Source organism: Dermochelys coriacea, chromosome 9 (genome assembly GCF_009764565.3).
Source record: "Dermochelys coriacea isolate rDerCor1 chromosome 9, rDerCor1.pri.v4, whole genome shotgun sequence".
Lineage (NCBI taxonomy): Eukaryota > Metazoa > Chordata > Testudines > Dermochelyidae > Dermochelys > Dermochelys coriacea.
In genome coordinates, this window is record NC_050076.1 from 50336803 (window position 1) to 50363260 (window position 26458).

General features: G+C 43.1%; 1 protein-coding gene across 6 annotated transcripts in view; it reads left to right on the forward strand.

The window, feature by feature from the left end:
- Positions 1–26204, forward strand: part of VPS8 (VPS8 subunit of CORVET complex) — a 229976-nt gene extending 203772 nt beyond the window's left edge. For 5 of the 6 annotated variants that reach the window (XM_038417053.2, XM_038417055.2, XM_043492808.1 and 2 more), the window contains 4 exons: positions 132–301; positions 3395–3563; positions 24097–24177; positions 25253–26204. In XM_038417053.2, the coding sequence (XP_038272981.1) occupies positions 132–301; positions 3395–3563; positions 24097–24177; positions 25253–25402 (570 nt within the window). In that variant the 3' untranslated portion in view covers positions 25403–26204. The remainder of the gene's footprint in view (positions 1–131; positions 302–3394; positions 3564–24096; positions 24178–25252) is intronic. The other variant, XM_043492809.1, reaches the window with a different exon arrangement.
- Positions 26205–26458: the final 254 nt, after the last annotated feature.

The following is a 26458-nucleotide window of genomic DNA, read 5'->3' on the forward strand; positions in this document are numbered from 1 at the left end:
GGTACAGAGTGTATAAGGAGATGCTACCGTTTCACTTTTAATAATTTCATAAGTTTCTTGCTATGATAAATTACTACATATAGAATTTCTGCAGAGTAATGACAAAATGACACAATTGTCTTCCTGCACAGACCCTTCTAGAGACAACTACTAATCTCCTGAACCACGATCTCCACTGGTCCTTGTGTAACTTGAGAGCCTCCATCACTAGAGGGCTTAACCCAAAGCAGGATTACTGCTGTATCTGTCTGCAGCAATACAAGAGAAGGCAAGAGATGGCTGATGAAATCATTGTCTTCAGGTAAAGCTAGAGAGATGTGCATGTTCATATTTATACATAAGGATGGAAACACTACCTTGGTGAAATAGGAACTGCCGTAAGCCTTTATCCAACTTTCAAACCAAACCTTTGTTTTAGAAGTTCAAAAGATTCAGATAACTGTACAGATACTCTGAGTATTACTATTTGTTTGAGTGTTGAGGCTTGCTACAAAGGCACCCATGCTGGTCTTCCTTCTTGCTATAGTGGAGCTGTTGCCATCACTGTATCTCTGTGCCTTAAGTATCTAAGGAGATCATAGGGTGCTTTGTTATTATTTGGCTAGCAACGTGCATTTTGACATTTTTTTCGGCACATCCCTGATTGGTAAGTCTAGACCTGTCTATGAAAGGAATTGATAAAGGAAAAAAAAACAAGTCATTTCCTGTAACTGGAGTTCACATCTTTATTTTATTTAGATTTTACATTGCACTTGTCACCAATTCCTCTTGATGCATACAAAATCCCAAAATAAGTGAAACCTATCTAAAGGGTCATTTAAGAAGTTTCCTGAGTGGGCCAGCAGACTGAGAGAGAGCTGGAGGTGCCAGAAAAGGGTCTCCACAGTGGGCTATGGAGAGAGGCTTAGCAGAACTGGGGAGCACTTACCCCAGGAGGAATCATAGGGAAGAGCCAGGTTACTGTGACTGGAGACTAAGGGCTTGATTACACAAACATTTAGTTCACAGCAAGCTGGGCTGCAATCTGCCCCATACTAGCCTGCTGTGGTCTAAGGTCTACTCCACAAGCACTGTAGCAGCGCCATAGTGCAGACACTTCTTACACTGACAGAAGGGGTTTTTCCATTTATGTAGATAATCCAGCTCCGCAAGCAGTAGTAGCTAGTTCAACAAAGAATTTTTCTGTTTTAATCATAGAATATCAGGTTTGGAAGGGACCTCAGGAGGTCATCTAGTCCAACCCCCTGCTCAAAGCAGGACCAATCCCCAATTTTTGCCCCAGATCCCAAATGGCCCCGTCAAGGATTGAACTCACAACCCTGGGTTTAGCAGGCCAATGCTCAAACCACTGAGCTATCCCTCCACATCTAGAACTGGTTGTTAGGTCAGCTTAATTGCAGTGATCAGGGGTCTGAATTTGTCACACCCTGGAGTGATCTAAATTTTAAGTGTAGAACAGAACTAACCTCTCTGTTTGGACCCCAGAGTAACAGTTTATCATCAGTGGGGACATAGAATAATACGTAGCTCTCATACATTGTGCTTTTCATCGGTAGAACTCAAAGTGCTTCACAAAGGAGGTCAGTATCATTATCCCCACTGTACAGATGGGCAAACTGAGGCACAGATGAAGTGACTCACCCAAGGTCCCCCACAGGCTAGTGGCAGAGCTGGGAATTGAACCTAGGTCTCCTGAGTGCCACCAAGCCACACTGTCTCTGTGAGCAGTTCTGTCCACTAAGGGGTTCTTCCACCTTCCTCTGAAGCAGCTGGTTCTTTCTGCTGTTAGACAGGATATTTATATTAGTGGACACTTGCTTCAGTCTGGGATGTCTTTTCCTGTGGATTGTGTCCCAAGTGCATGAGGGAAGGAAAACCGCTTTGACTATTGAAGAGTAATGGTCAAAGAAAAGAATTACAAGGTAAGTAAATCTATCCAATTCTTCCCTGGATTGAGTCTCAGTCAGCTAGCCCTCTTCTACATCCCAGTCTTCACTGGGTGAGTTGTTCTACTGCACCAGCAAGGTTGGAAGAGATGCAAATGTAGACCTAGATGTCTTCCTGCTGAGAACACTGCGAACTATAATGCCTCACTCCTGTTCCCAGCTGCAGATTAAACAAAATGGGTAACGACCTTAAAGGATAGTATTGGGCTGTTGCATGTTTCTGCCCCAAGAGCTCTCTCTCACAGAAAGGAACTGAGCTATTTGAGTGACATTATCAGCCCCTTCTTCGTTCCTCCCTGAGGTCAACAATGGCTCAGGATCAGGGTCTGAAGGTAGCTGAACTTCAACAGACAGCAGGAGGGAATTGTTCAGCATCTGAAGGCTATTTACCTGTAACTATTCTCATATTATATTGCCACCACAATTTCACACTCACTATCTCCCATCTTTGAAATTCTTGCTTCTGAACAGGCCATCATGAAACAAAGGGGCATGGTCTGTATGTGCAAAGCATTATGGATGTGATCTCTGTCAGAAGATGTGATTCTTTTGTGGCTCTCTTTGCCTTTAGTGACTCTGGGTTTGTACAACCCTTGATCAAGGGTGTGAAAATGTGGAGGCATTTATATACTGGGAACTATTGTTGTAGGTAAGCAGCTCTGTTTTTCTTAATTGAAAATCAACAGGAAAATCTCCCCTTTCAGTAGCATGACATTATTGTACTTAGCCTTAATAAGATTTTTTTTAAAAAGAAAAGGAGTACTTGTGGCACCTTAGAGACTAAAAAATTTATTTGAGCATAAGCTTTCGTGAGCTACAGCTCACTTCATCGGATGCATTCAGTGGAAAATACAGTGGGGAGATTTATATACACAGAGAACATGAAACAATGGGTGTTACTATACACACTGTAAGGAGAGTGATCACTTAAGATGAGCTATTACCAGCAGGAGAGCGGGGTCGGGGGGGGGACTTTTTGTAGTGATAATCAAGGTGGGCCATTTCCACCAGTTGACAAGAACTTCTGAGGAACAGTGGGGGGTGGGGAATAACATGGGGTTTGTGTAATGACCCATCCACTCCCGGTCTCTATTCAAGCCTAAATTAATTCCCACCCCCCTCCTACTGGTAATAGCTCATCTTAATTGATCACTCTCCTTGCAGAGTGTATGGTAACACCCATTGTTTCATGTTCTCTGTGTATATAAATCTCCCCACTGTATTTTTCCACTGAATACATCTGATGAAGTGAGCTGTAGCTCACGAAAGCTTATGCTCAAATAAATTTGTTAGTCTCTAAGGTGCCACAAGTACTCCTTTTCTTTTTGTGAATAGAGACTAACACGGCTGCTACTCTGAAATAAGACTTTAGTTTTAGTATTATTTAGTATATTAATATTATCACATTTTAGAATTTTATAGTGAAGTTTCTTCTCTTGTTTTTACAGTTGTGGCCATTTATACCACTCACTCTGTCTGCTGAGTAAAGAGTGTGGCATAGAAACCAAGGGACAGATGAGATGGACTTGCTATAAATGCAACTCAAGTAACAAAGGGGGAAAACTAAGTGAGAATTTCTCAGAGCTCAAAAAAGGGAATGGTGCATCTCTGGCACAGGTAAGATTCATGGGCGGGTTCGTCCCTGCATGCTAACATGTTGAACTGTCTTTGCTATCTCTAGATTATTAGTGAATTTCATCTCATTTTTGTAGCCTAGCTTCATTTACAGAGATGAACCCTATAAGAAAGGAGGCTGAGCTCCCACAGAGTGAAATCCTGGTGGATACATTTCCTGTTTCATCTGCTATATGGGGGCCTGGAACAGGCCTTTGGGGGCAGTTTTTTAGATTAATGTTGACAGTGTTTTGTATAGGCTCATTAGGAGACCTGCTATAGACCTGGTAGATATTGGAGAGTCTTTGATCCACCTTCCCAGGAGACAGGATCTGCTGTCCACTTCCTGCACCCTACTCCAAACTGAGCCTGACCGTTTCTCTGTGGTGGGAAATTTTAAGAAAGTCTAGATGATGGTAGTGGCACCGAACTCATAATAGTAGGAAATTACTGATGATTGGCTATAATACATCACCACTCTCAGTTTGCATCGAGCCAATAAGAAAATCTACATCTGGTGCAAGTCTTTTCAACCTAATGCAGCCAGAAATAAACTCTGAACATGTAAACTCCTACTTTCTCCTGGGGTTGATACCACAAATTGCAAGTAAAAATAAATAATGGATGGCTTGCCAAGATATCTCCTCCGAATTATGCATCTTAGGGAGCAGAGTTCTGCCTTTGAATGTTACAGAGAAGGTGGAGATGTGGACTTTTCCCTAAATACATCTAGATATTTTGTGCATTTGCTTTGAAAATAAAACATCCTACCACATACACAAACCATTAGTGCATTTTCTCTTCTGAAAGCAAAGTAAATCAGTGACTGAGTACATTGTGATGGTGTTTTGCTCAAATTCTTTTCTAGCAGATTACTTCACGGTCTGCCAAATCAATTCTGATCAAGGGATAGCTAACAGCATTAGTCGTCTTCCATCAGCTTTTGTGGCGGGGAGGGAAAAGGTTTCTTGCTAGAAGGCGAACTTTTAAGAGGGAATATCTGAGGAATACATAAAGCACAGTGCAGGTTCAGCAGTCATACTGTATTAGCCCTTTAAATGGGAACAGAAAATCTTCCCTAGCCTTGAGAGTAGATTAATTTTGTGGCCCAAATATCATCTTTACAAATTTTATCAAATGAAAAGTGTGCAGCTTCTATGTAGTATGTATTGTGGAAGAGCAGTAGAGAATCCATAATTAAGGCTGTCTCGGCTTCTATTGTAAGCCATATGTTATAGCTCTCTAATTTTTGATTGAAGCCAAGGTATTAATTTGAAATTTTGAGTGGTTAAGAGAGTTATATTACTTTTTTCTATTTCCAAAATTAGAAGATTAAAAATGTACTTAGATTAATTGCTATAACTCAAGTTACTGAGGTTATATTTTATATCAATATCTCATGAATTTTTTACTACCAATTTATCAGAAAATGATTAGTTTAACAAAAAGCTCAGTGTCACCCATCTATACTGATCTGTGGGCACTCAAGCAAAGGCTATTCTTTTGTGGGGTGTGTGTAGAGAAACTGCTTTTTAATATCTTCGTCGTTATGGAATGGGTCTGTTAGTGAAAAAGAAACAAACCCCAACAGAGCAGTTGGCTGAGAGATGGGACAGGGCTGAGCTGGGAAAAGGGGCAAAGCTCAGTGAGTCAGGTGGAGGGTGTGAAGAGCTGTTCGGCACTGCAGGAGCAGCAGGTAGGAAAGCGCTTCGCATTTCACTGCTTTCTTGAGCCTGTGGTCTTTGAGGAAGTTCCCTTTAGCTCTCCTCTCCTCCTACAAGAGCTAGCTCTGGCTTATCAGAGCCCCGAAAGCCCCTCTTGTTCTCACCCCCTGACTGCTCTTCATGTCCCCAGCCTCTTCATTCAAGTTTGTAATGTTTATCATTTAAATGCATAACAAATGTTTAAGTTGTGGCACTTCAGTATTTTAACCATGTACAATTTTAATATTTTTATTTACAAAATATATTAATACAATAAAATTGCCAATACAAATGCTCTAAGTGTCCTAAACAAACTTAGAATCATAACAGTGACCACTCAGCAGCAGTAAATTATGTAACAAATTAACTCAGCTGGCCATCAGTCAAAGCAACAGAAAAGCCCCTTTCACCCACCTTTAAAACATTGGTAAACTTCAGTGGGGCATGGGGGGATGGCTTGAAGAGTGTCCAGGGGATGGGAGAAGGGAGCTGTTTGCAGCACAGGTTACCTAGAACACAGAGCCTGCATTGCCAAAGGGCCACGGGGGGAGGAGGCCTGCAGACCTGCTGTCCCTGCATGTGCTGGGTTGCAGCAAACTGGAAACCTAGCAGCAGCTTCAGGTAAACTTTAAAAATATAGGTGGTTCTTCAAGTAGTGTCCCTATTGTTGCTCCACTCTAGATACGCTTGCGCCAGCTGCGCCTTCGATCAGAGATTTCTCATAGCAGTGTCTGTTTGGCCCGCACATGTGTGTTCCTCAGTCTCATGCCCCATGCTATTGCTATACAGCACTGCATGGGCTAATCGTCCTCAGTTCCTTTTCAGCCACCCTGGCTTGAAATAGCTTTAGCTAGTTGTCCGAGTTGAGTTTTGCCTCAGCTGTTCTTTTTGTAGTTAGTGTATTATAGTAGTTAGTTGCATTATGTTTTTTTGGTTTTTTAAAATATATAAGCTAGCCCCCCAACCCCCCCAGAGGTTTTGCCCTCTCTGTGGGTTTGCCCTGTTCTCCCAGATTCAAGTATTCCCTGTTGTGCCAGGAGGCAATTCCAGTGAGCAATAGATCACGTTGCATCCATTGCCTTGGGGAATCTCATAAATCCCCAAAGTGCAACTTCTTTCTGACATTAAAATCTAGAGCCAGAAAGAACAGCAAGATAAAACTTTGACTCCTTATGCTGGATAGCTCACTGCTAGGCCAGGCCCTCTCCCTGTATGCCAGAAGAGGCAGCTGATTTACTCAGAGACTATCTCTGAGCCACATTCCTCGAGGGTATCTAAGAGGAAGGCCCAAGATTCCTCTTATAAGTATTCCAAAGACCATGCCCCAAGTTCTCCAGGTAGGAAATCCATCTCAAAGAAGTCGAAGGCATCAGCTTCCCTGGTTCCCATAAGTCTTAGACATGATACCCACAAAGCTGCTGGTTCCTCAGATATCGAGAGCTCCTCTAATCAAAGAGACCCTAAAATGTCAGGCTCCAAAAGACTACTGGTACCAACAGGAGACCATGGCAGCAAGAGCTCTATTGCAGTACCAAAAAAGACCACTCAGGCTCTGTCCCAGTTCCCCCAGCTCATTCAAAACTAGTGTAGCGTTGACTCCTTCAGATACCGTTACTTCAGCTCAAGCCCTGGACGTGGTACCAAAAATGCTCTCTGTACCACCAGAATTCAGGTTTCCCCAAGACCATGTGATGTCTGAGACCCACTGATTCACCATTGTTTGGCTCAGATCTCTCCTCAGTACTGAGGGCCTCCAGATCTCCAGACGCCTGTTTGATACCGATGGCGGTACCTCAAGCTCCTTCTCCTGGTCCAGCATTACTGAGTGACTTAGAGGAGGAGGATTCTGATGAAGATTTTGCCTCAGCCTCCTAATTATCTGTGCAAGGCTCTCCACTCCGCCCCTTGAAGGTTTGTTTCTGGAAATCCCTGAGGAGCCTGAGCTCACTAGTGACAGATGTCCACAGGTTCCATCCTGCTGGGGTGCCACCCATGATATATGCGCCACCCCCCTGGCTGTATGGGACCCCTGGATAACATATTGCCATCGATTCTCTAGGGCTTCAAGGTCTCCCCTTCATAGAGATAGTCAACCCTCCACAGCCTCCCATTCCAGGAGACCAGAGCCTCAGGAAGAGATGTTTGAGGAACAGGAGGCCAGGGCTGACAAGGAGGTCTCTCCTACTGTGAAGGTCTTTTTCATCCCTGGATGAAGCTGTCATGCCACTTCCACCATCCCTGGCTGAAGATTTTATGCAGTTTCAGGATCTCCTCAAGAAAGGTCATGGATTCTTTACAGATTTCTCTCAAGGAAATTGAAGAACCGCATGATAAGCTGCCCGACATCCTCCATACAGCCTCCTCTGTATATATTGCCCTGCCAGTCAACAAGGAACTCCTGGATCCTGCAGATGTCATCTGGCATACTCCCACCTCAGCTCCCATCACTGTATGACTTATAAGGAGTCAGAATTTTTATTTTCTCACGCATCTCCTAGCTTCTTGGTGGGCAAGTTGGCTAATGAATGTGGAAGGCAAAGGCAGACCCATGCTAAATCTACACCCTATGATAAAAATCATAAGCATCTCAACCTCCTTGATAAAAAATCTTATTCTTCAGCTACTTTACAGTATAGAATCACCAACTACCAGGTCTTAATGCCAAAGTACAACCACACAAATTACACCAAGCTGAATGCCTTTGTTGAACATCTGCTGATAGAACACAGAGAGCAGTTCCAAGCAATTATTGCAAAAGGCCAACTGCTCGCCAAGACATCTCTGCAGGCTTCTCTCAATGCTGCTGCTGCTGCCGCTTGTTTGATTTTTACAGCAGTAGGTATTATAGCAGGAGGAGGTTCTCTTGGCTTCAACTCTCAAGATTCCCAAAGGGGATCCAGAATACAATAGAAGACCTCCATTTTGACTGCACTAAGTTGTTTGCTGGAAACACAGATGAATCTTTGCATATGTTAAAAGATTCCAAGGTCACTTTACAATCTCTGGAGTTGCAGCTCAGGCCCCTGCAGGCGTGGCTTGTGTCCATGTATCACCTGGGCCGCGACAGTCTAGACATGGTGCTGACTGTTCTGGGACATACCCTCGATTTCCTACATGGTGGCTGGACCCCTGGATGGTAAGTGCCAGGGTACTGTTCCACCCCCCCAGCCCACTCTGACTTTGGTAACGGATGTGTCGGCGCTCAGCTGGGGAGAGCATCTCGGGAGCATGACGATTCAGGGCCTATGGCAAATAGAGGAACTGGCTCTGCATATCAACATCAAATTGCTCAGGGCAATCCGCCTCACTTGCCAGGCATTCCTGTCCTGCTTGCAGGGCCACTGTGTAGCAGTACTGACGGACAATACCATGGCCATGTTTTACATAAACAAGCAAGGCGGAGCCTGGTCGTCTCCTTTCTGCCAGGAAGCTCTCCTCCTATGGGAATTTTGTTTAGCCCACTCCATCCTTCTCCAAGCCTCATACCTGTCGGGTGTTCAGAATGTACTGGCGGACAGCTTGAGCCGGCGGTTCATCGCACACAAATGGTCTATTCGGCCGGACGTCATCCACTCCATCTTCCGCAGCTGGGGGTTTCCCCGAATCGACCTGTTCACCACGCGGGCAAACAGGAAATGCCCAACTTTTTGCTCTTTCTGGGCTCACAGCCCGGGCTCGATTGCAGATGCCTTCCTGATCCCATGGTCCGGTCAGCTACTATATGCCTTTCTGCCATTTCCTCTCATACACAAGGTGCTTCTCAAGGTCTGCAGGGACAAGGCAGACGTCATCCTAGTGGCCCAAACTTGGCCTTGCGAGTGCTGGTACCTCACCCTCATGGACCTATCGATCTACCAATTCATCTACCTCTCACTTCCGACCTCCTCTTACAGAATTATGGTCGCCTTTTTCACCCAGACCTTCAGTCACTTCACCTCATGGCCTGGAGGATCTGTTGTTGAACCAAGCAGAGCTCACCTGTTCGGACCCAGTGAGGCAGGTGCTCCTGGAAAGCCACAAGCTTCTACCAGAACCACTTACAAAGCTAAGTGGAAAAGGTTTTCTATCTGGTGTGCCCAGCGGCAGGTACTCCCACTCCAGGCTTCAATGCCATGCATCCTGGACTATTTGGTGCACCTGAAAGATCAGTGCCTGGCATTCGGTTCTCTTAAGGTTCACCTCGTGGCTATTTCAGCATTTCACCCAGGCGTTTCCGGGCGCTCAGTGTTTGCACACCCTATCGTGGGACATTTTTTAAAAGGACTAGAAAAGATCCAGCCCCCATATGAAGCCCCCTTTCCCTGCCTGGGACCTCAGTTTAGTCCTATCTCATCTCCTGGGTCCTCCCTTTGAGCCACTAGCTTCATGCTTCCTCCTCTACCTCTCCTGGAAGATTGCCTTTCTAGTGGCCATCACTTCAGCACAACGCGTTTCTGAACTACAAGCCCTCAAATTTGAGCCCATCTTTCATATGGACAAGGTGCAGCTTAGGCCTCACCCGGCCTTCCTACCAAAAGTCATGTCCCGTTTCCATGTCAGCCAGGATATTTTCCTGCCAGTTTTCTATCCAAAGCCGCACGCCAACCTCCGTGAGCAGCAGCTGCATTTGTTGGACTTTAGAAGGGCGCTCACCTTCTACATAGACCAAACGAAGCCGTTCTGCAAAAGAACCCAGTTGTTTGTCACTCTAGCGGAGCAGATGAAAGGTTTGCCAGTCTCTTCCCAGCGGATATCCTCCTGGATCAAGGTGTGTATTCATACTTGTTATGATTTAGCGAAGGTTTCTCCACCTGTTGTCATGGCTCAGTCAACGAGGGCTCTGGCCTCAATTCCTTGACTCCGACCCCACCTCCGAGGTAAGGCTTGGGAGTCACCTAACTGGAATTGATATGAGCAAGCATTCGAAGAAGAAGAAACGGTTACTTACCTTTCTATAGCTGTTGTTCTTCGAGATGTGTTGCTTATATCTATTCTGTCCCCCTCCACCTTCCCCTCTGTCGGAATAGCTGGCAAGAAGGAACTGAAGGGGGGTCGAACCAGCAGTGTCATATATAGAGCACCATATTGGCATCACTCCAGGGGGCTCCACAGCCAGCCCAATGGGTAGCTGCTAGGGAAAAGTTTCTGACATTCGTGCACATGGCGCATGCGCACACACCTAACTGGAATAGAGATGAGCAACACCTCTCGAAGAACAACAGTTACAAAAAGGTGAGTAACTGTTCCTTTTAAAATGTTTAACTTTGCAAGATGCTGTTTAACAGGCTCCTTAGCTGCTGTTGGAAGATAAAGTATTTCAGCATCAATACATAACATTGTTAAATGAGCCAGCTTGGTTCCAGATGCAGAACAGAAATATTTATTGAATTAATGCCTTTTCTACTTCATTGACAATTTTGCCATCATCATGTAATAATTTGATTTATACCTCTGCTATGATTCCTTTCATTCCTGATGCATTTAAAATGTTATCTAATAGTCCTTGTTGAAATTGTATTATTAATAAAAATAATAATAATAATAGGGTACAGGGTAGCACCACACATTCATTTCACCACACATTTTCAATAATAAAAAATTATTTTTTTAAATCCAGTAGATCAGTGGTATCTATACCATTGTTCTAAACATGTGCAAAAGCCTACTGATAAGTAATTGCTACACCCAAACAGTAAGAAAACATTCATAAATATTTGATTAAGGTACTTAAAAAAGGGCTAAAATCAGGGGTGCTTCGACCTATGTTGGTCAGCTCCAGTTTGGGCAGGCAGGAGGTATTAGCAATGAACCTTTTATAGCCTTAACAAACAAATGATATCGCCTGTTGCTAACTTAGCTAAAAAACATTTTTTGGCTGGTTTTGAGGTCACTGTGAGTTCAGCACACACACTTCCTTGTTAACAATCTCTGATAATTGGAGCACTATCCTTTATCTTTAACCCTTTATCTTAAACTTAAACTGCAAAACACAGATTTTTCTACATTCCTACAGTCCTTACCCCTATTTGCTATGGATATTTTGTTTTAACGTTCAGTGCTTTACCACTAATTAATTAATTAATCCTTTAATCCTGCAGAGCCCAGACAGTCTTATCTTTTGATATAGCAAAAGATGTAAACTGGTATATCCTGACTGTATCTGAGAGAGCAGTTGGCTAACTGCCAAAGACACCAGCATTTTCTGGCTTTCTGATAATTGAAGCATTTTAGATGTAGTCATTTTTTCTCATGGCCTTCACAATTTCAGACAGTATCTGCAGTAACAATAGGTAGGTTTGAGATTACAGAGCAGAAATAACAAATCTAAAGGCAGGTTTCTCTATGTGAAAAGTAGTGTGGCTAAAAATATGGTCACTTTCTCTGCTTCTGCCTTGGTGTCCCCTAAGACTTCTAAAAGGACAAAAGAAAAGAATGAAGGACACAATCAAGCGGAGCTCTGAGTTTTTAGTTCCAGGAAGAGGAGCAATTCTATACACACGTGTTGTTTGGTTTTTTTTGGTCTTTGCAAATATCAAGGAAAGACCCTAACTTGTACAAGGCCAGATAAGTTTACTACTTCTCTGTTCACTTACAAACATCAACACTCTTCTACTCACTTTACCTTGCTGGAAAAAAAGAGCAGAGTCAAAGTTTGTCATGGAATACAAGTTGTCAGCAGTAATATATTTAAAATAGGCTTGCTTCTGGGAGTCCCATGAGGATAAAGGTCTCATCACTCCATATCTCACTGTGACCATAGGGCTTGTCATGTAGTGGTGTGCTTCAGGCATGCATATGTATTGTGACATCCTAATATCTCTTTGTCATATTGTGACACCTATCATTCAGTGCATGTTACACATTCCCCCCAGTGGCTGATCCACAGAACTTTGAGTCTCCAGCCTAGTGCGTCTTCTGAATTTCCAGCTAGAATCCTTGGCCTTTTGATCAAGTGGTGGTGGTTCATGCTTTTATCACTGAAAGCCCCAGATTAAAAACCCAAGTGGCAGCCCAAGTCGCATTGGCTACAGTCAGACACAATATGTGAATGTGTCTCACTAAGCCTCCACACCCTGTCTTCTGGTGTTGCAGCTGGAGCATGTGTCTGTCCCATGACAATCACACACAAATGGGGCACTTCTAAACATTAAGTTCTTGAGGTTTCATGGGCACATTAGCATCTCTTACTGAAAAGATGCTTTCCATGCCATCCTAGTGATCATGGGCAAACCAGTAGCCTACTCTGTCCAGCTTTGGGCTTTCAGTTTGTTCCTCATCTCCTGGGAGCACTATGGAAGCAGCATGCCCAGCTTTTGGAGGAGAGTTCATTGACTTAATTTGTATCACCAACATTCTCATCCCTTTCTTTACTCCTCTCCTTAACCTCTCATTCCTCTGGCTCTGCCCTTCACAATACAAGCATGCTTTAGACCAGCATTTCTCAAATGCAGCCACCAGGGGCTTTTCTTGCAGCCACAGCCTCCTGGACAGTGATGGGGGAAGGGGGTAAAGCAGTGGCCCTTCCCCGAGGTTGCCAGCAGGGTTGCGTCCTGCCACCTTCTGGAGAGAAACGTGCTGGAGGAGCAGGTTGCCAGTTAGTTCCCCACCTTCCTTATGTTCCTTCCATCCCTCCCTCCCCCAACCCTCACTGCCTCCCCTGCCCTCGTATCCATTCTCCCCATTGCCTCTGATCCCCCACTGCCTCCCTACCCACCTCTCCATCCAGGGCTTAATTTGTCCCTGGGCTTGTTAGGGCTGAATAAGTCTGCTGCTGTGAAAAGTGATATTTTTGTTTAATACCACTTTTCACACCAGCAGACTTACTAGCTAGCAAGTCTTAAAAAAAGCAACCATAAACAATAAAAAAGACAAGACAAACACCTTATTTATGTTTCTGTTCTGTTTAAGTCCAGTAAAGAATAGAGACAAGTGTACATTATTTTTATTAAAAGCAGCAGAGAGTCCTGTGGCACCTTATAGACTAACAGACTTATTGGAGCATAAGTTTTCGTGGGTGAATACCCACTTTGTCAGATGCATGTAGTGGAAATTTCCAGAGGCAGGTATAAATATGCATGCAAGCAAGAATCAGGCTAGGGATAACGAGGTTAGTGCAATCAGGGAGGATGAATCTCTCTTCTAGCAGTTGAGGTGTGAACACCAAGGGAGGAGAAACTGCTTTTGTAGTTGGCTAGCCATTCACAGTCTTTGTTTAATCCTGAGCTGATGGTGTCAAATTTGAAAATGAACTGAAGCCTCAGCAGTTTCTCTTTGAAGTCTGGTCCTCAAGTTTTTTTTGCTGCAGGATGGCTACCTTTAAATCTGCTATTGTGTGTCCAGGGAGGTTGAAGAGGTTTTTGTGTATTGCCATTCCTAATATCTGATTTGTGTCCATTTATCCTTTTACGTAGGGACTGTCCAATTTGGTCGATGTACATAGCAGAGGGACATTGCTGGCACATGATGGCGTAGATTACGTTGGGGGACGTGCAGGTGAATGAACCGGTGATGGTGTGGCTGATCTGGTTAGGTCCTGTGATGGTGTCTCTGGTGTAGATATGTGGGCAGAGTTGGCATTGAGGTTTGTTGCATGGATTGGTTCCTTAGTTAGAGTTACTATGGTGTGGTATGTAGTTGCTGGTAAGAATATCCTTCAGGTTGGCTGATTGTCTGTGAGCGAGGACTGGCCTGCTTCCCAAGGCCTGTGAAAGTGAGGGATCGTTGTCCAGGATGGGTTGGAGATCACTGATGATGTTGGAGAGGTTCTAGCTGAGGACTGTATGTGATGGCCAGTGGAGTTCTGTTGGTTTCTTTCTTGGGCTTGTCTTGCAGCAAGAGGCTTCTGGATACGTCTGGCTCTGTTGTCTATTTCCTTATTTCCTCGTGTGGGTATTGTACTTTTGAGAATACTTGGTGAAGATCTTGTAGGTGTTGGTCTTTGCCTGAGGGGTTGGAGCAAATGCGGTTGTACCTCAGCACTTGGCTGTAGACAATGGATCTTGTGGTGTGTACGGGATGGAAACTGGAGGCATGAAGGTAGGCATAGTGGTCGGTGGGTTTTCGGTGTAGGGTGGTGGTAACGTGACAGTCACTTATTTGCACCATGGTGTCTAGGAAGTGGACCTCCCGTGTAGATTGGTCCAGGCTGAGGTTGATGGTGGGGTGGAAGCTATTGAAATCGTGGTGGAATTCTTCCAGGGTTTCCTTCCCATGGGTCCAGATGATGAAGATGTCATCAATGTAGCGTAGGTAGAAAAGGGGCGTAAGTGGATGAGAGCTGAGGAAGCGTTGTTCTAGGTCAGCCATAAAAATGTTGGCATATTGTGGGGCCATGCGGGTGCCCATAGCAGTGTCACTGGTCTGGAGGTATATATTGTCATCAAATTTGAAATAATTGTGCTTGAGGATAAAGTCACAGAGCTCAGCAACCAGTTGTGCTGTGGCATCATCAGAGATACTGTTCCTGACAGTTTGTATTCCATCTGTGTGTGGGATGTTTGTGTAGAGAGCTTCTACATCCATGGTGGCTAGGATGATGATTTCTGGAAGATCACCAATTCATTGTAGTTTTCTCAGGAAATCAACGGTGCCACGTAGACAGCTGGGAGTGCTGATGGCGTAGGGTCTGAGTAGAGAGTCCACATATCCGGACAGTCCTTCAGTGAGTGTGCCAATGCCCATGCCCGAGATGATGGGGCGTCCAGGATTTCCGTGGTTGTGGATCTTGGGTAGTAGATAGAATAACCCCAGTTGGGGCTATAAAGGTATGTTGATTTGTTCCTGTGTTAGCGTAGGGAGTGTCCTGAGTAGATGGTGCAGTTTCTTAGTGTATTCCTCAGTGGGATCTGAGGAAAGTGGCCTGTAGAATTTGGTATTGGAGAGTTGTCTGGCAGCCTCCTTTTGGTAGTTAGACCTGTTCATGATGACAACAGCACCTCCTTTATCAGACTCTTTGATTGTAATGTCAGGGTTGTTTCTGAGGGTGTGGATGGCATTGCGTTCTGCACGACTTAGGTTATGAGGCAAGCGATGTTGTTTTTCCACAATTTCTGCCTGTGCACGTTGGCAGAAGCATCCTATGTATAGGTCCGGACTGTCATTTCAACCCTCAGGAGGAGTCCATGTGGAGTTCTTCTTCTTGTGCTGTTGGTGGGAGGTATCTGTGTATCAGTGTACTGTTCAGTGTTATCTTGAAAGTATTCTTTGAGTCAGAGACAGCGAACGTAGGCTTCCAGATCACCACAGAACTATATCATGTTTTTGGGGGTGGCGGGGCAGAAAGAGAGTCCCCAAGGTAGGACAGACTCTTCTGCCGGGCTGAGTGTGTAGCTGGATAGATTGACGATATTGCTGGGTGAGCTAGGGGTACTACTGTTGTGGCCCCATGTGGCAGGTAGGATTTTAGACAGCTTACAGTCCTTTTTCCTTTGTCGAGAAATGAAGTGTGTAATGTAGATCTCCTGTCTTATTTTAGTAAAGTCCGTTTGTATGGAAGGTTGGTTATTTATGAGAGTCTCCAGGTTGGAGAGCTTTTTTTTTTTTTTGATGTTTTCCTGTTTGCTGTATAGGATGCTGATCAGGTGGTTCCTCAGTTTCTTTGATAGTGTGTTGCATAATCTCTCACTGAGATCTGTGCAGTATGTAGATAGCAATGGATTTTTCACTTTCAGTCCATTTGGTATGATGTCCATCCATTTGCATTTGGAAAGGAAGATATCTGTCTGTACTTGTACAAGTTTCTTCATGAGGTTGATGGATTTCCACTCCATACGGCTAAATGCAGTGCCTTGCATGGTGTCAAGTATCAGAGGGGTAGCTGTGTTAGTCTGGATCTGTAAAAGCGGCAAAGATTCCTGTGGCACCTTATAGACTAACAGACGTATTGGAGCATTAGCTTTCGTGGGTGAATACCCACTTCATCGGATGCATGTACCGGAAATTTCCAGAGGCAGGTATAAATATGCATGCAAGCAAGAATCAGGCTAGGGATAACGAGGTATTTTTATTGTTGAGTCTGCAAAAAATCCCAGCATAAATAAATTGGAACGATTTGGACCTGTATATGTGCATTTTTATTTCTTTGTCTTTCCTAAACTTAATTACAATTTTAACTAAAATTCCTAACAGCAGCCACCATCAAGCGTTGGTGGCTGCACTCTGAGGTCACCAAAAAATTTGTCATGAGAACCCCTGCTTTAGACTCCCATCTCAAAAAAAACAAAACAAAACAAAAAAAAAAAAAACCCCACCCACCAACTCCCACCCTTGCCCTATTTCCCTCTCCAACTATCGCCTCCCTCCCTTTTCCATTTCATCTCTAGGCTCATTGAACATGCTGCTCACAATCGCTGTCTGGAGTTCCTCTCTTCCAGTTCCATCCTAGACTCTCTCTACTCCAACTTCTGCCTCTTGCACTCCACTGAAAGTGCTCTTGTCAATGTCTTGACCTCTTCTTAGCCAAAGCGCAGACTCAGTACTCCATCCTCATCCTCATCGACCTGTCAGCTGCCTCTGATACCATTGATCATGCTTTTCTTGAAGTCTTGTCCTTCCTTGGCTTCACCCTCTGCCATCACCTAGTTATCCTCCTACCTCTCTAATTACCCCTTCAGCATGTTCCTCAGAGGCTCCTCCTTATCCACCAATCAACTTTCTGTGGGGTTTGCAGAGGGCTCTGGCCTGGGTCCCCTCTCTTTTTCCTGTGCACCTTATCTCTGGGTAATCTCATCCACAAACATACATTCAACTACCATCTCTTTGCTGATTATTCACAGATCTATCTCTCTACTCCACACCTGTTTCCTTCTGTCCAAACTAAACTAAAATCTCAGCCTCTCATGTCTCTGACATCTGGTGAATGTCTTGCCATCAGTGCAAGGTCAATGGCTAAAACAGAGCTCCTAATCTCTTTCCCCAAGTCCTCAGTGCTACCTCCTTTTTCTATCACTGGGGACACCACCACCATCCTGCCTGTCACTCAAGCCTGTAACTTGGGTGTTATCTTTGACTCGCACTGCTCTCTACATTCTCACATCCAGGCTGTCTAATCTTTTCTAATTTCTGCATAACGTGTTTAAGATACAGCCTTTTCTATTCATCCACACTACTAAAACTCTCATCCAAGCTCTCATCATCTCGCATCTCTATTACTGCAACATCCTTCTCTATGCCCTTGACAAATGCAATCTTGTCCTGCACATATCCTGAAGAAGACGTCTGTGTAGCTCGAAAGTTTGGTTGAACAGAAGTTGTACCAATAAAATATATTACCTCACCCACCTTGTCTCTCTCATATCCTGGGACCAACACAGCTACAACAACACTGCAAACTGCTCAGATCCATGCAGAATGTTGCTGTAAAGATCATTTTCCTAAGCTGTCACTGTGATCATGTCATTTTTGCATCCCTCCACTGGCTCCCCCTTTTCTCTACTGCATCAAATACTGCTTATATTCACTTTCAAGGTCCTTCCTGTTCAACCCCACCCTAACTACCATTTCTTATTTACTATCAAGATATTGACGCTTACCTCTGACTGGCCAATGAAGTCAGCCTCCACGGCCCACTTGTTAATTTTCAAACAAATACCTGTGTGCTTTCTCCCATGCTGCCCCTCACACTTGGGAGATGCTCCACGTAAACATCCACCAAGCTAGCTTGTTATCCTTCTTCAAATCTCTCCTCAGAACTCAAGTCCTTTACTGCAGAGCCCACAGAAAACTTGTCAATGGTTAAGCCACTGATGTGCAGAAACCAGTGCCAATCATGCTGACTCCTTGTGCTTCTTATCTGTATTTCGCCCAGTAGGTCTCTTTTGTCTGCAGTTTCTAGGTTGAAGAGGCTGTCATAATGTGCTTGTAGTTGGAGTCACCAAGCCCCTCTAATAGTTTGAAGAGGATGGAAAGAGGCCAGATCTCTCCAGCTGGGGATTCCCTCACCACAGGTGGGCAGAGAGCGCTTCATCTCTGGCTCCATGCTGCCCACATTTTGCAGCCCCGGGAATAGAAGAGCAATGCACTCCAGCAACTCTTAGCTGGGGCATGGTCCCTTGGGGGCCATCATCAGCCAACTGCTGTAATCTATATCAAGGCTATTGCAGCCTCAGCTCCAGAATCAGGGATTCTCAACCAGCTCCATTACAGCCTTCTGCCTCCCACCCCAGCAGAGGCAGGATACAGACCTGAAAGTGTAAGGATTCCAGGCTAGGGTGTGGTGGGGTTGTAGACCAAGGACTTAATCAGTCCTCACCTCACCTCCCACTTCCGATTATCATACACTCTGCTGTTCCTGAATGGACGGACTGACTGCCTCTGCAAGTGGCACTTTGGGAATAGCATGATATCCTTTGAAACACTCGTTAGTTGATATGGTGACAATCTTTCTGGAAGGTATGGTTCCTGAAAGAAGTACTTCTATAGGTTAATAATCATGCCACTAGATCTAAGTACCCCTACTTATAACTACTGTATGTTGCTGCTCTGCTCTGGCTCTAGCTGGTGATGGGTTGTGCAGCTGTGGAATCAAGGATAATTGCAGGTTTAGCATAGCGGTGCTATGACTACTAGAGAAAAAACATACAAAAAACATACTACAGAAAATATCCTTGCCTTGATGGTGACCTGGGCACCATGATCTGAGTAGGAAATGGGGAGCCTGGAATTGAAAATGTGGAACAGAGAATTTGTTTTTCTTCCTTTTTGCAAAATCAACCAGACCTTTTAAACCCACCACTGACTCAACTAGCACTCTGTTCTGGATTGTTTCTAGGCTGCAAAACCCTGTCTGAGGGAACGTCTATGTTGTTGAGTTCACATGGAGTTGCAAAGTGGGCAGTAATTGGCTGCCCAGCCAGCCCGAGGCATTTGAGGCAGAAACTACATTTCAGTGTGAAACTAGATGTTTAACCTCTGTGCACCAACACAGGTGTCAGACTTGCTAAGAGAGACTCCCTATCACAATGAAAAACATTCCTTTAGTTATATGGTTAAAAAAGGAAAAGGACCCACGTAGCTTGTTTCCAAGACAACAGGAAAAGTTGCCTGCAATATTTCAACTCATCAATCGTGAGAACAATCTGATAGTTACATACAGACAAGTGGAGAAATGGCAAAGTGGATGCAATTATGTTACATTTTCTTGTCTTTGAATGACTGAGAAGAGTAAATGATCAGCTTTCCTTGTTATCCTTTCTTTTCCTCTACAAGTGGCATAGGTAATTAGTAGGCTTAGCAGAATTTATTTTTTTTTATAATTTTGAAGGATATTAGTTTTAAGCATTTTTTCAGTTCTTATCAAATAAAAGTTTCACACTTGTGCAAAATTATGGGTTTTAAGTATTTTTTCTACTTTTATTGATTTAAATTTTCACAGTCCTGGGAAATTATGGGGGAGCAATCAGATAATGGGAGAAGGTCAGAAAATAATTATTTATTGACCGTAGATGTTGAAATTCAAAAAGCTAAAATTCTGATGAACAGTTATAAAGCTTATCAACATCCCATCAAAATATACAAAGTAAATATCCTTAAATCAAACGCTCCTAAGTTCTCAAGCAGCATTTTTCTTTGTAAATTTCACTTAAGGATGGAAATTGTGGTGAAATTGACATTTACTAATTAAAAATCTAATCCTTCCAAGCCTAGCCATTACTGAAGTGAAACACCACTACATAACATGTCTATCTAAGAGTAGATGTGTAAACCCTACTTTTTTAGGATCTCTTTATTTCTAAATTTACCTTCATCAAAAAATATTCTGTAATGTGTGCAGCAAATTAAATCTATTGGTTCTTTGTCCAACAGTTATTGACAGTAACATTTTACGGTGTAAATAGTTACATTTCAAACATGAAGGAAAAAGGAAATGAGTCAGGAATATTATATCGTCAATTTCAGTTTGTCACCAAATTATAAAACAGCACTTTGGCGTGAGTGATCTATTACAGGTCTTAATCTGCAGTGTTAGAATTCATAAGAAACTGAATCAGCCTCTTGAAGGCAGGTTTGTTCAAAATTCAGACCTCTTCACTAGCTTAATGTGGTTCTTCAGACAGCAATACTATGCATACAGGATTTCACATTTCACAATTGCATTGTGCTTCTAGGCAGCAATTCTTCCCCAGCCATTCATCACAGAGCAAGTTGAAATGAATAAGCTGTCTGAGTGCGATAATGACAGCTCTTATGTGCATACAGACATCCTGCCCTGTCCACTGCTTTGCTCAGAGCAGGAGTGGAGCAAAGTAAATATAAAAGCACACAATAACGAAACATAGTGGGACACAAGAGAACAGATGAAAGAGAAAAGGAAAATAAATCTTACAAAGAGTTCAGGAAAACCAGTAAGAGGAGAAGATAAGAAAAGATTGTAAAAGAGACAAAAGGACACAGGGTAAAAGAAATGTACTCATTTATGATTGTGATGGAGGCAGGTATTGTGTAGTGTTCAGGATGCTGCCATGTTGGCACAAGTTGTACAGTGGGTAATAGAATACTGTCAACAGTAGAGAGCATTATACAAACATAATACAACATTGCTTTCCATCTCCTTGAAATGCCACAGCAGCTAGAGGCATCAGACTGCATTCCCTATTAGCATCAGGAATAGCTCTTCAGTGTTGGGTAGTGCTGTGTGCATGAGTGGGACCTGCCCACCACCTGCTCCTCAGTAGTTAGTGCCCCAGCCTCTGACCAAATGGAATTCTTTCTTCCCAAGGTAGTTTTTGGGCCTTTTTCAGGCTTAATTGACTTTGCAAGAGGGTGCTGGGGCCTTCTCTCCTCTCCTTATTGGGTAGTAATTCAAAACCAAGTTAGAGGCTGAGGAGACATGTCCTCAGGCAAAGCAGTAACTCTGTCCTGCAGCACAGTTTCTCCAGCAGGCGCCTGGCCTTCATGCTCTTTGGGAGAAAGGGAAGGGTTGGCCTCCAAGAGGATGTTACAGGAGTAACTAGGTGTATCTGGGCAGATGAGGTTCCTACCCTTTGAGGTGATGAGAGTTCAGGGGTCTTTCCTCTATTGCTGCCCTTGGCAAGCCTAGACATCCAACAACTGCTAGCCTGAACTTTAGCCTAACTGTTCTAATACAATAAAAACTAATACGCTATTCATTAAAACCAGATTGTGTGCCCTAGTTGGTGCCCAGCTTTTCATGAATATTGGCTTTAATACAGTAAAAAGAAAAGGAGTACTTGTGGCACCTTAGAGACTAATAAATTTATTTGAGCATGAGCTTTCATGAGCTACAGCTCACTTTGTCGGCTGCATGCAGTGGAAAATACAGTGCGGAGATTTATATACACAGAGAACATGAAGCAATGGGTGTTACCATACACACTGTAACAAGAGTAATCAGGTAAGGTGAGTATTACCAGCAGGAGAGCGGGGGGTGGGGGGGAGAACCTTTTGTAGTGATAATCAAGGTGGGCCATTTCCAGCAGTTGACAAGAACGTGTGAGGAACAGTAGGGAGGGAAATAAACATGGGGAAATGGTTTTACTTTGTGTAATGACCCATCCACTCCCAGTCTTAATTCAAGCCTAAGCTAATTGTATCCAGTTTGCAAATTAATTCCAATTAGCAGTCTCTCGTTGGAGTCTGTTTTTGAAGTTTTTTTTGTTGAAGAATTGCCACTTTTAGGTCTGTAGTTGAGTGACCAAAGAGATTGAAGTGTTCTCCAACTGGTTTTTGAATTTATAATTCTTGACGTCTGATTTGTGTCCATTTATTCTTTTACGTAGAGACTGTCCACTTTGGCCAATGTACATGGCAGAGGGGCATTGCTGGCACATGATGGCATGTATCACATTGGTAGATGTGAAGGGGCCTCTGATAGGTAGATATCACATCAGCCACACTATCAGAGGCTCATTCACCTTCACATCTACCAATGTGATACATGCTGTCATGTGCCAGCAATGCCCCCTGCCATGTACATTGGCCAAAGTGGACAGTCTCTACGTAAAAGAATAAATGGACACAAATCAGACGTCAAGAATTATAAATTCAAAAACCAGTCGGAGAACACTTCAATCTCTTTGGTCACTCAATTACAGACCTAAAAGTGGCAATTCTTTAACAAAAAAACTTCAAAAACAGACTCCAACGAGAGACTGCTGAATTGGAATTAATTTGCAAACTGGATACAATTAGCTTAGGCTTGAATAAAGACTGGGAGTGGATGGGTCATTACACAAAGTAAAACTATTTCCCCATGTTTATTTCCCCCCCTACAGTTCCTCAGACGTTCTTGTCAACTGCTGGAAATGGCCCACCTTGATTATCACTACAAAAGGTTCTCCCCCCACTCCCCGCTCTCCTGCTGGTAATACCTCATCTTACCTGATCACTCTTGTTACAGTGTATATGGTAACACCCATTGTTTCATGTTCTCTGTGTATATAAATCTCTCCACTGTATTTTCTACTGCATGCATCCGGTGAAGTGAGCTGTAGCTCATGAAAGTTCATGGTGAAATAAATTTGTTAGTCTCTAAGGTGCCACAAGTACTACTTTCCTTCTTGCGGCTACAGACTAACACGGCTGCTACTCTGAAACCTTTAATACAGTAGTTACTGACTTGCTACTTTAAGTAAAGAATTGCTTAAGTATTTTCATTTGGGAACGATTGTAGTCCTGCGGTTAGAACAGGAGACTGGGAGCTCCCAGGTTCTTTTCTCAGCATAGCCATTGATCTGCTGTATGACTCTGGGAAGGTTACAACCTCTGTGCCCTGGGTTACATGCATGTGAAGTGTCAGTGTGTTCCATGCTTACTCTCAGCAGCGTTTTGAAACTTAAGGTTTGCAAAACATTTGAAGGTGCTGTCTAAGCACAAAATAACTTTGGTAATAAATACAAAATAAGTTAAGATGTTAAATGTACTTAAGTGATTAACATACTGTGATGTTGAGTGCATAAGGCTCTGATTCAGGAAGATGCACTCACTACTTCTGCAATGTACCTTTGTATAACCGTCACTAAAAATGCACAACCACAAAGAGTCAAGTGTCAGTGCTTGGTATTGTCAGAATAATACACTAGGGCTGAAATCCTGGCTCCATTGAAGTCAATGGCAAAACTGCCATCAACTTCATTCTTTCAGAGGTAATATTAGTTCTCTTTTTGTAATTTGTCTTGAGCCACTACTGTGACTCCTGTTTTCTTACCCAAAGAGATTCAAGGTAAGTTCATATTAAAGTGACTCAATAAATAAACATTAGTTGTATTGTTATAATGACTCTATATAAATAAAATCCTGCATAAAAATATTTTTTGCACATTTGAGAACTTAGTGAAAATATTTTAGCATGAATATTTTATATATTGTTTTGTAAAAGTAAATTTCAGAAACTAGCAGCTGATGGGAATCCTCATTAATGCTGATCCAGCATCATTAGCTTTCAGTAGATCCTATTGTTAATCTTATTGTTTTGGAATACAAAACAGAAACATTTTAATATTCTAACCAAGCAAGGGTACAATAATTCTGGACAGGCTATCCCCCTGCCTCTTACCAGATTATTAATTAATATCTGTAATATTCTTATTTAGAAATAAGAATTAAGCACAGTATAGTGCTAAGTACATATTACAATGGTTTATGATGTCACCATAACCCCTTAATATATTTAGAGCTTTGTGTTGTGTGGTTCAGTCTTTATTACTCTTTTTGCATAGAAAGGTGACATAAAGCAAAACAAGCATGTTCCCTTTTTTAACAAGGTACCAAACTGTAGCCTAGGTGCTCAGATCCCATGATAGTGAGCCAGTGTAAATACCTAGCTATATAGGTTTTAAATTTTGGTTATTTGATTTTATGTCTCTAATTTTTTGTAACCTTGTAACTTTGTGTCTTAGACAAGTACAGAGTCCCTGTTGGATTCTCAGCAAATCCAGGCTTTTGACCAACTCTGTCGACTCTATCGAGGAACCTCCAGGGTAAAGTGTCTTCATCTCTTCTTTTTAATTGGTGAATCAAATTGTACCCGACTCTGTGCCATCAGTTGAAGCTGGCAGTCTGGGTGCCGACTCTTCCCAAGAGCTTCTTTCAATGCTGCTGCAATATGGAAAGATAAGGTTTATTAAATCAAATTCTGATCTTTTTGGAGCTTACGTAGGCAGGATCTTCCACTCTCAAGACACAGGCAAAATTTCCCACAGACTGCTATCACCTTCAGCTCCATTCTGCATTTAAGTGCCCTCACCCTGTTTTCAAAGGGCCATCTCCCACGTACCAAAATTCAAATATACAAATTACCACAATAAAAAATATTAACATCCAAATTCATTTCAAAACAGTGTTTTGCCATATAAAATCCTTCTGACAATTGGAATTATTGCAGGGTCCTTGCACTAATATAGGCACAGCTCACCCCGATAGATTGCTTTCTGTCTTTCACATAATTCTTGGGGGGAGGGGCTATCCATCTAAAATGAGGTACATTGCAGAGAGGGTGAAGGTGAGAACCCTCCCTTCTTGATCAGTGCTTAGGAACATAAGATTGCCATACAAAAATAGTCCTGTTCTGGATCCTGTTCTGGACAGCGGCCAATGTCACATGACTCAGAGGAAAGGTATAAAAATCTTCAAAAACAAGTGTCAGTGAGCAATACTACCCCACAAAAGACTCCTTTTTGCCTCCAGCTAGTGATCACCTCATACTGTGAATCAGAGGGTGAAAATCCCTTGTAACTTTGTCCTGCTGTCACTGCTATTCTCATTGTGGCATTGTGAGCACTTTCTCCGTAGTTAAGGGTTCAACCAGTGTTTCATACTAATCCATTTGCCTCAGTAATATCCTGCTGCAATGAGTTTCACAGTGGGTGAACATGTATCCCCTTTGTCTTAATTGTATCATTGTTACTCAAATATCTTGTAAAAGGAAGGGGACAGGTGGAGGGATCCCATACTGTCCATGCGCTCACACACTCACACACCCTTTAAATTAAATGCTTCCCTAAAGATTGCTCAGGCTTTTGTGTATTTAGTGGTGTATTTCTTTTTGTCTTGCAGTTAGCTCTCCTGACAGAATTGTCTCGAACTCATGGTGGTGAAAAACATGGGCTCCTCAATGCCTCTCATGGTGACCCTGCACTGAACAGTGTCTTCCAGAATGAGAATTTCCAGCTGCATCTCACTCCCCCTCCACTGACAGAAGAGTAGCCTCCCCTTGCCAGATCATGGGTGCAGTCCTTCCATGGTTGCATAAGAACATTCTGAGAAGGCTCCTACCATCAATCCCGGAGCGTGAGTTTATTGGCTATGGGGCCTGCCCTACTAGGCTGGATTTGCTGCCCATTGCCATCATTTCCTTCCCAAAATCCTTTGGGACATATCACTTTGTGTCAGATGGCTTTACTGAGTTTGTAACCATGTGGAATCTGTAGTAGTCTCTCTGCTGGCTTATTTTCCTTTGTTTCTTCTAACAAAACACAAGGAACACCACAGAGATCACTGTTAGAGTTCTTGTCCAGTGGGATGCACTGAAAGCTGTAAACTGTGCTGTCAATTCCATGTACTTCACTCGAGCCAAACACAGGAAGTTGAGACATCTGTACTAACCCCAAGGTGACTGTGTCTGCAGCCAAAGCTTATCCAAATAATTGGAACCTATAATATGTTCATTTTTATTCCTTGGACAGATTGACCAAGGGAATACAGAACATGTCACGTATCCAAACTCAGCATTTCTCAAAATGCCTCTTCAACATTATAAGGGAAATAGCTAATTTATTTGAGTTTAAATTTAGTATCAGTAAAAATAAACTTTTAGACAAATCCCTAACCCCCTCAGGATCTCCTGGATTATAAGCAAAGTGGGTGGTATGACTGCATGAAACACACTCAGCCCTTGAAAGGAGCTGAAACTGCAAAAGAGCATATATTTGTGAGTAAACGAACTTGTGTGCAATGCTCCTGTGCAACTACATTCTCTAATAAAAATGCCCTGCCTTTAAACCCTGCAGTCCTGGTAAATGTCTGTATTTAAACTGTGCTCTAGGAGGTGGTGGAGGGGTTACTGTGATAGATGCAGCTCTGTAAGAGAGTTCCTCTTCTCCTAAGTGCCATTAATCAGGAATTCTAGGGGCAAGAGAAATGTAGCAATTTACCATTCGGCAAACTTGGCAACCACAAACCACTAAGTCAAGCTTATGCGTATGAGCTAATCGCTGTTCTAGTGAGTTCCACAAACATTTTTCTGTTTCCAATTGGGGGGAA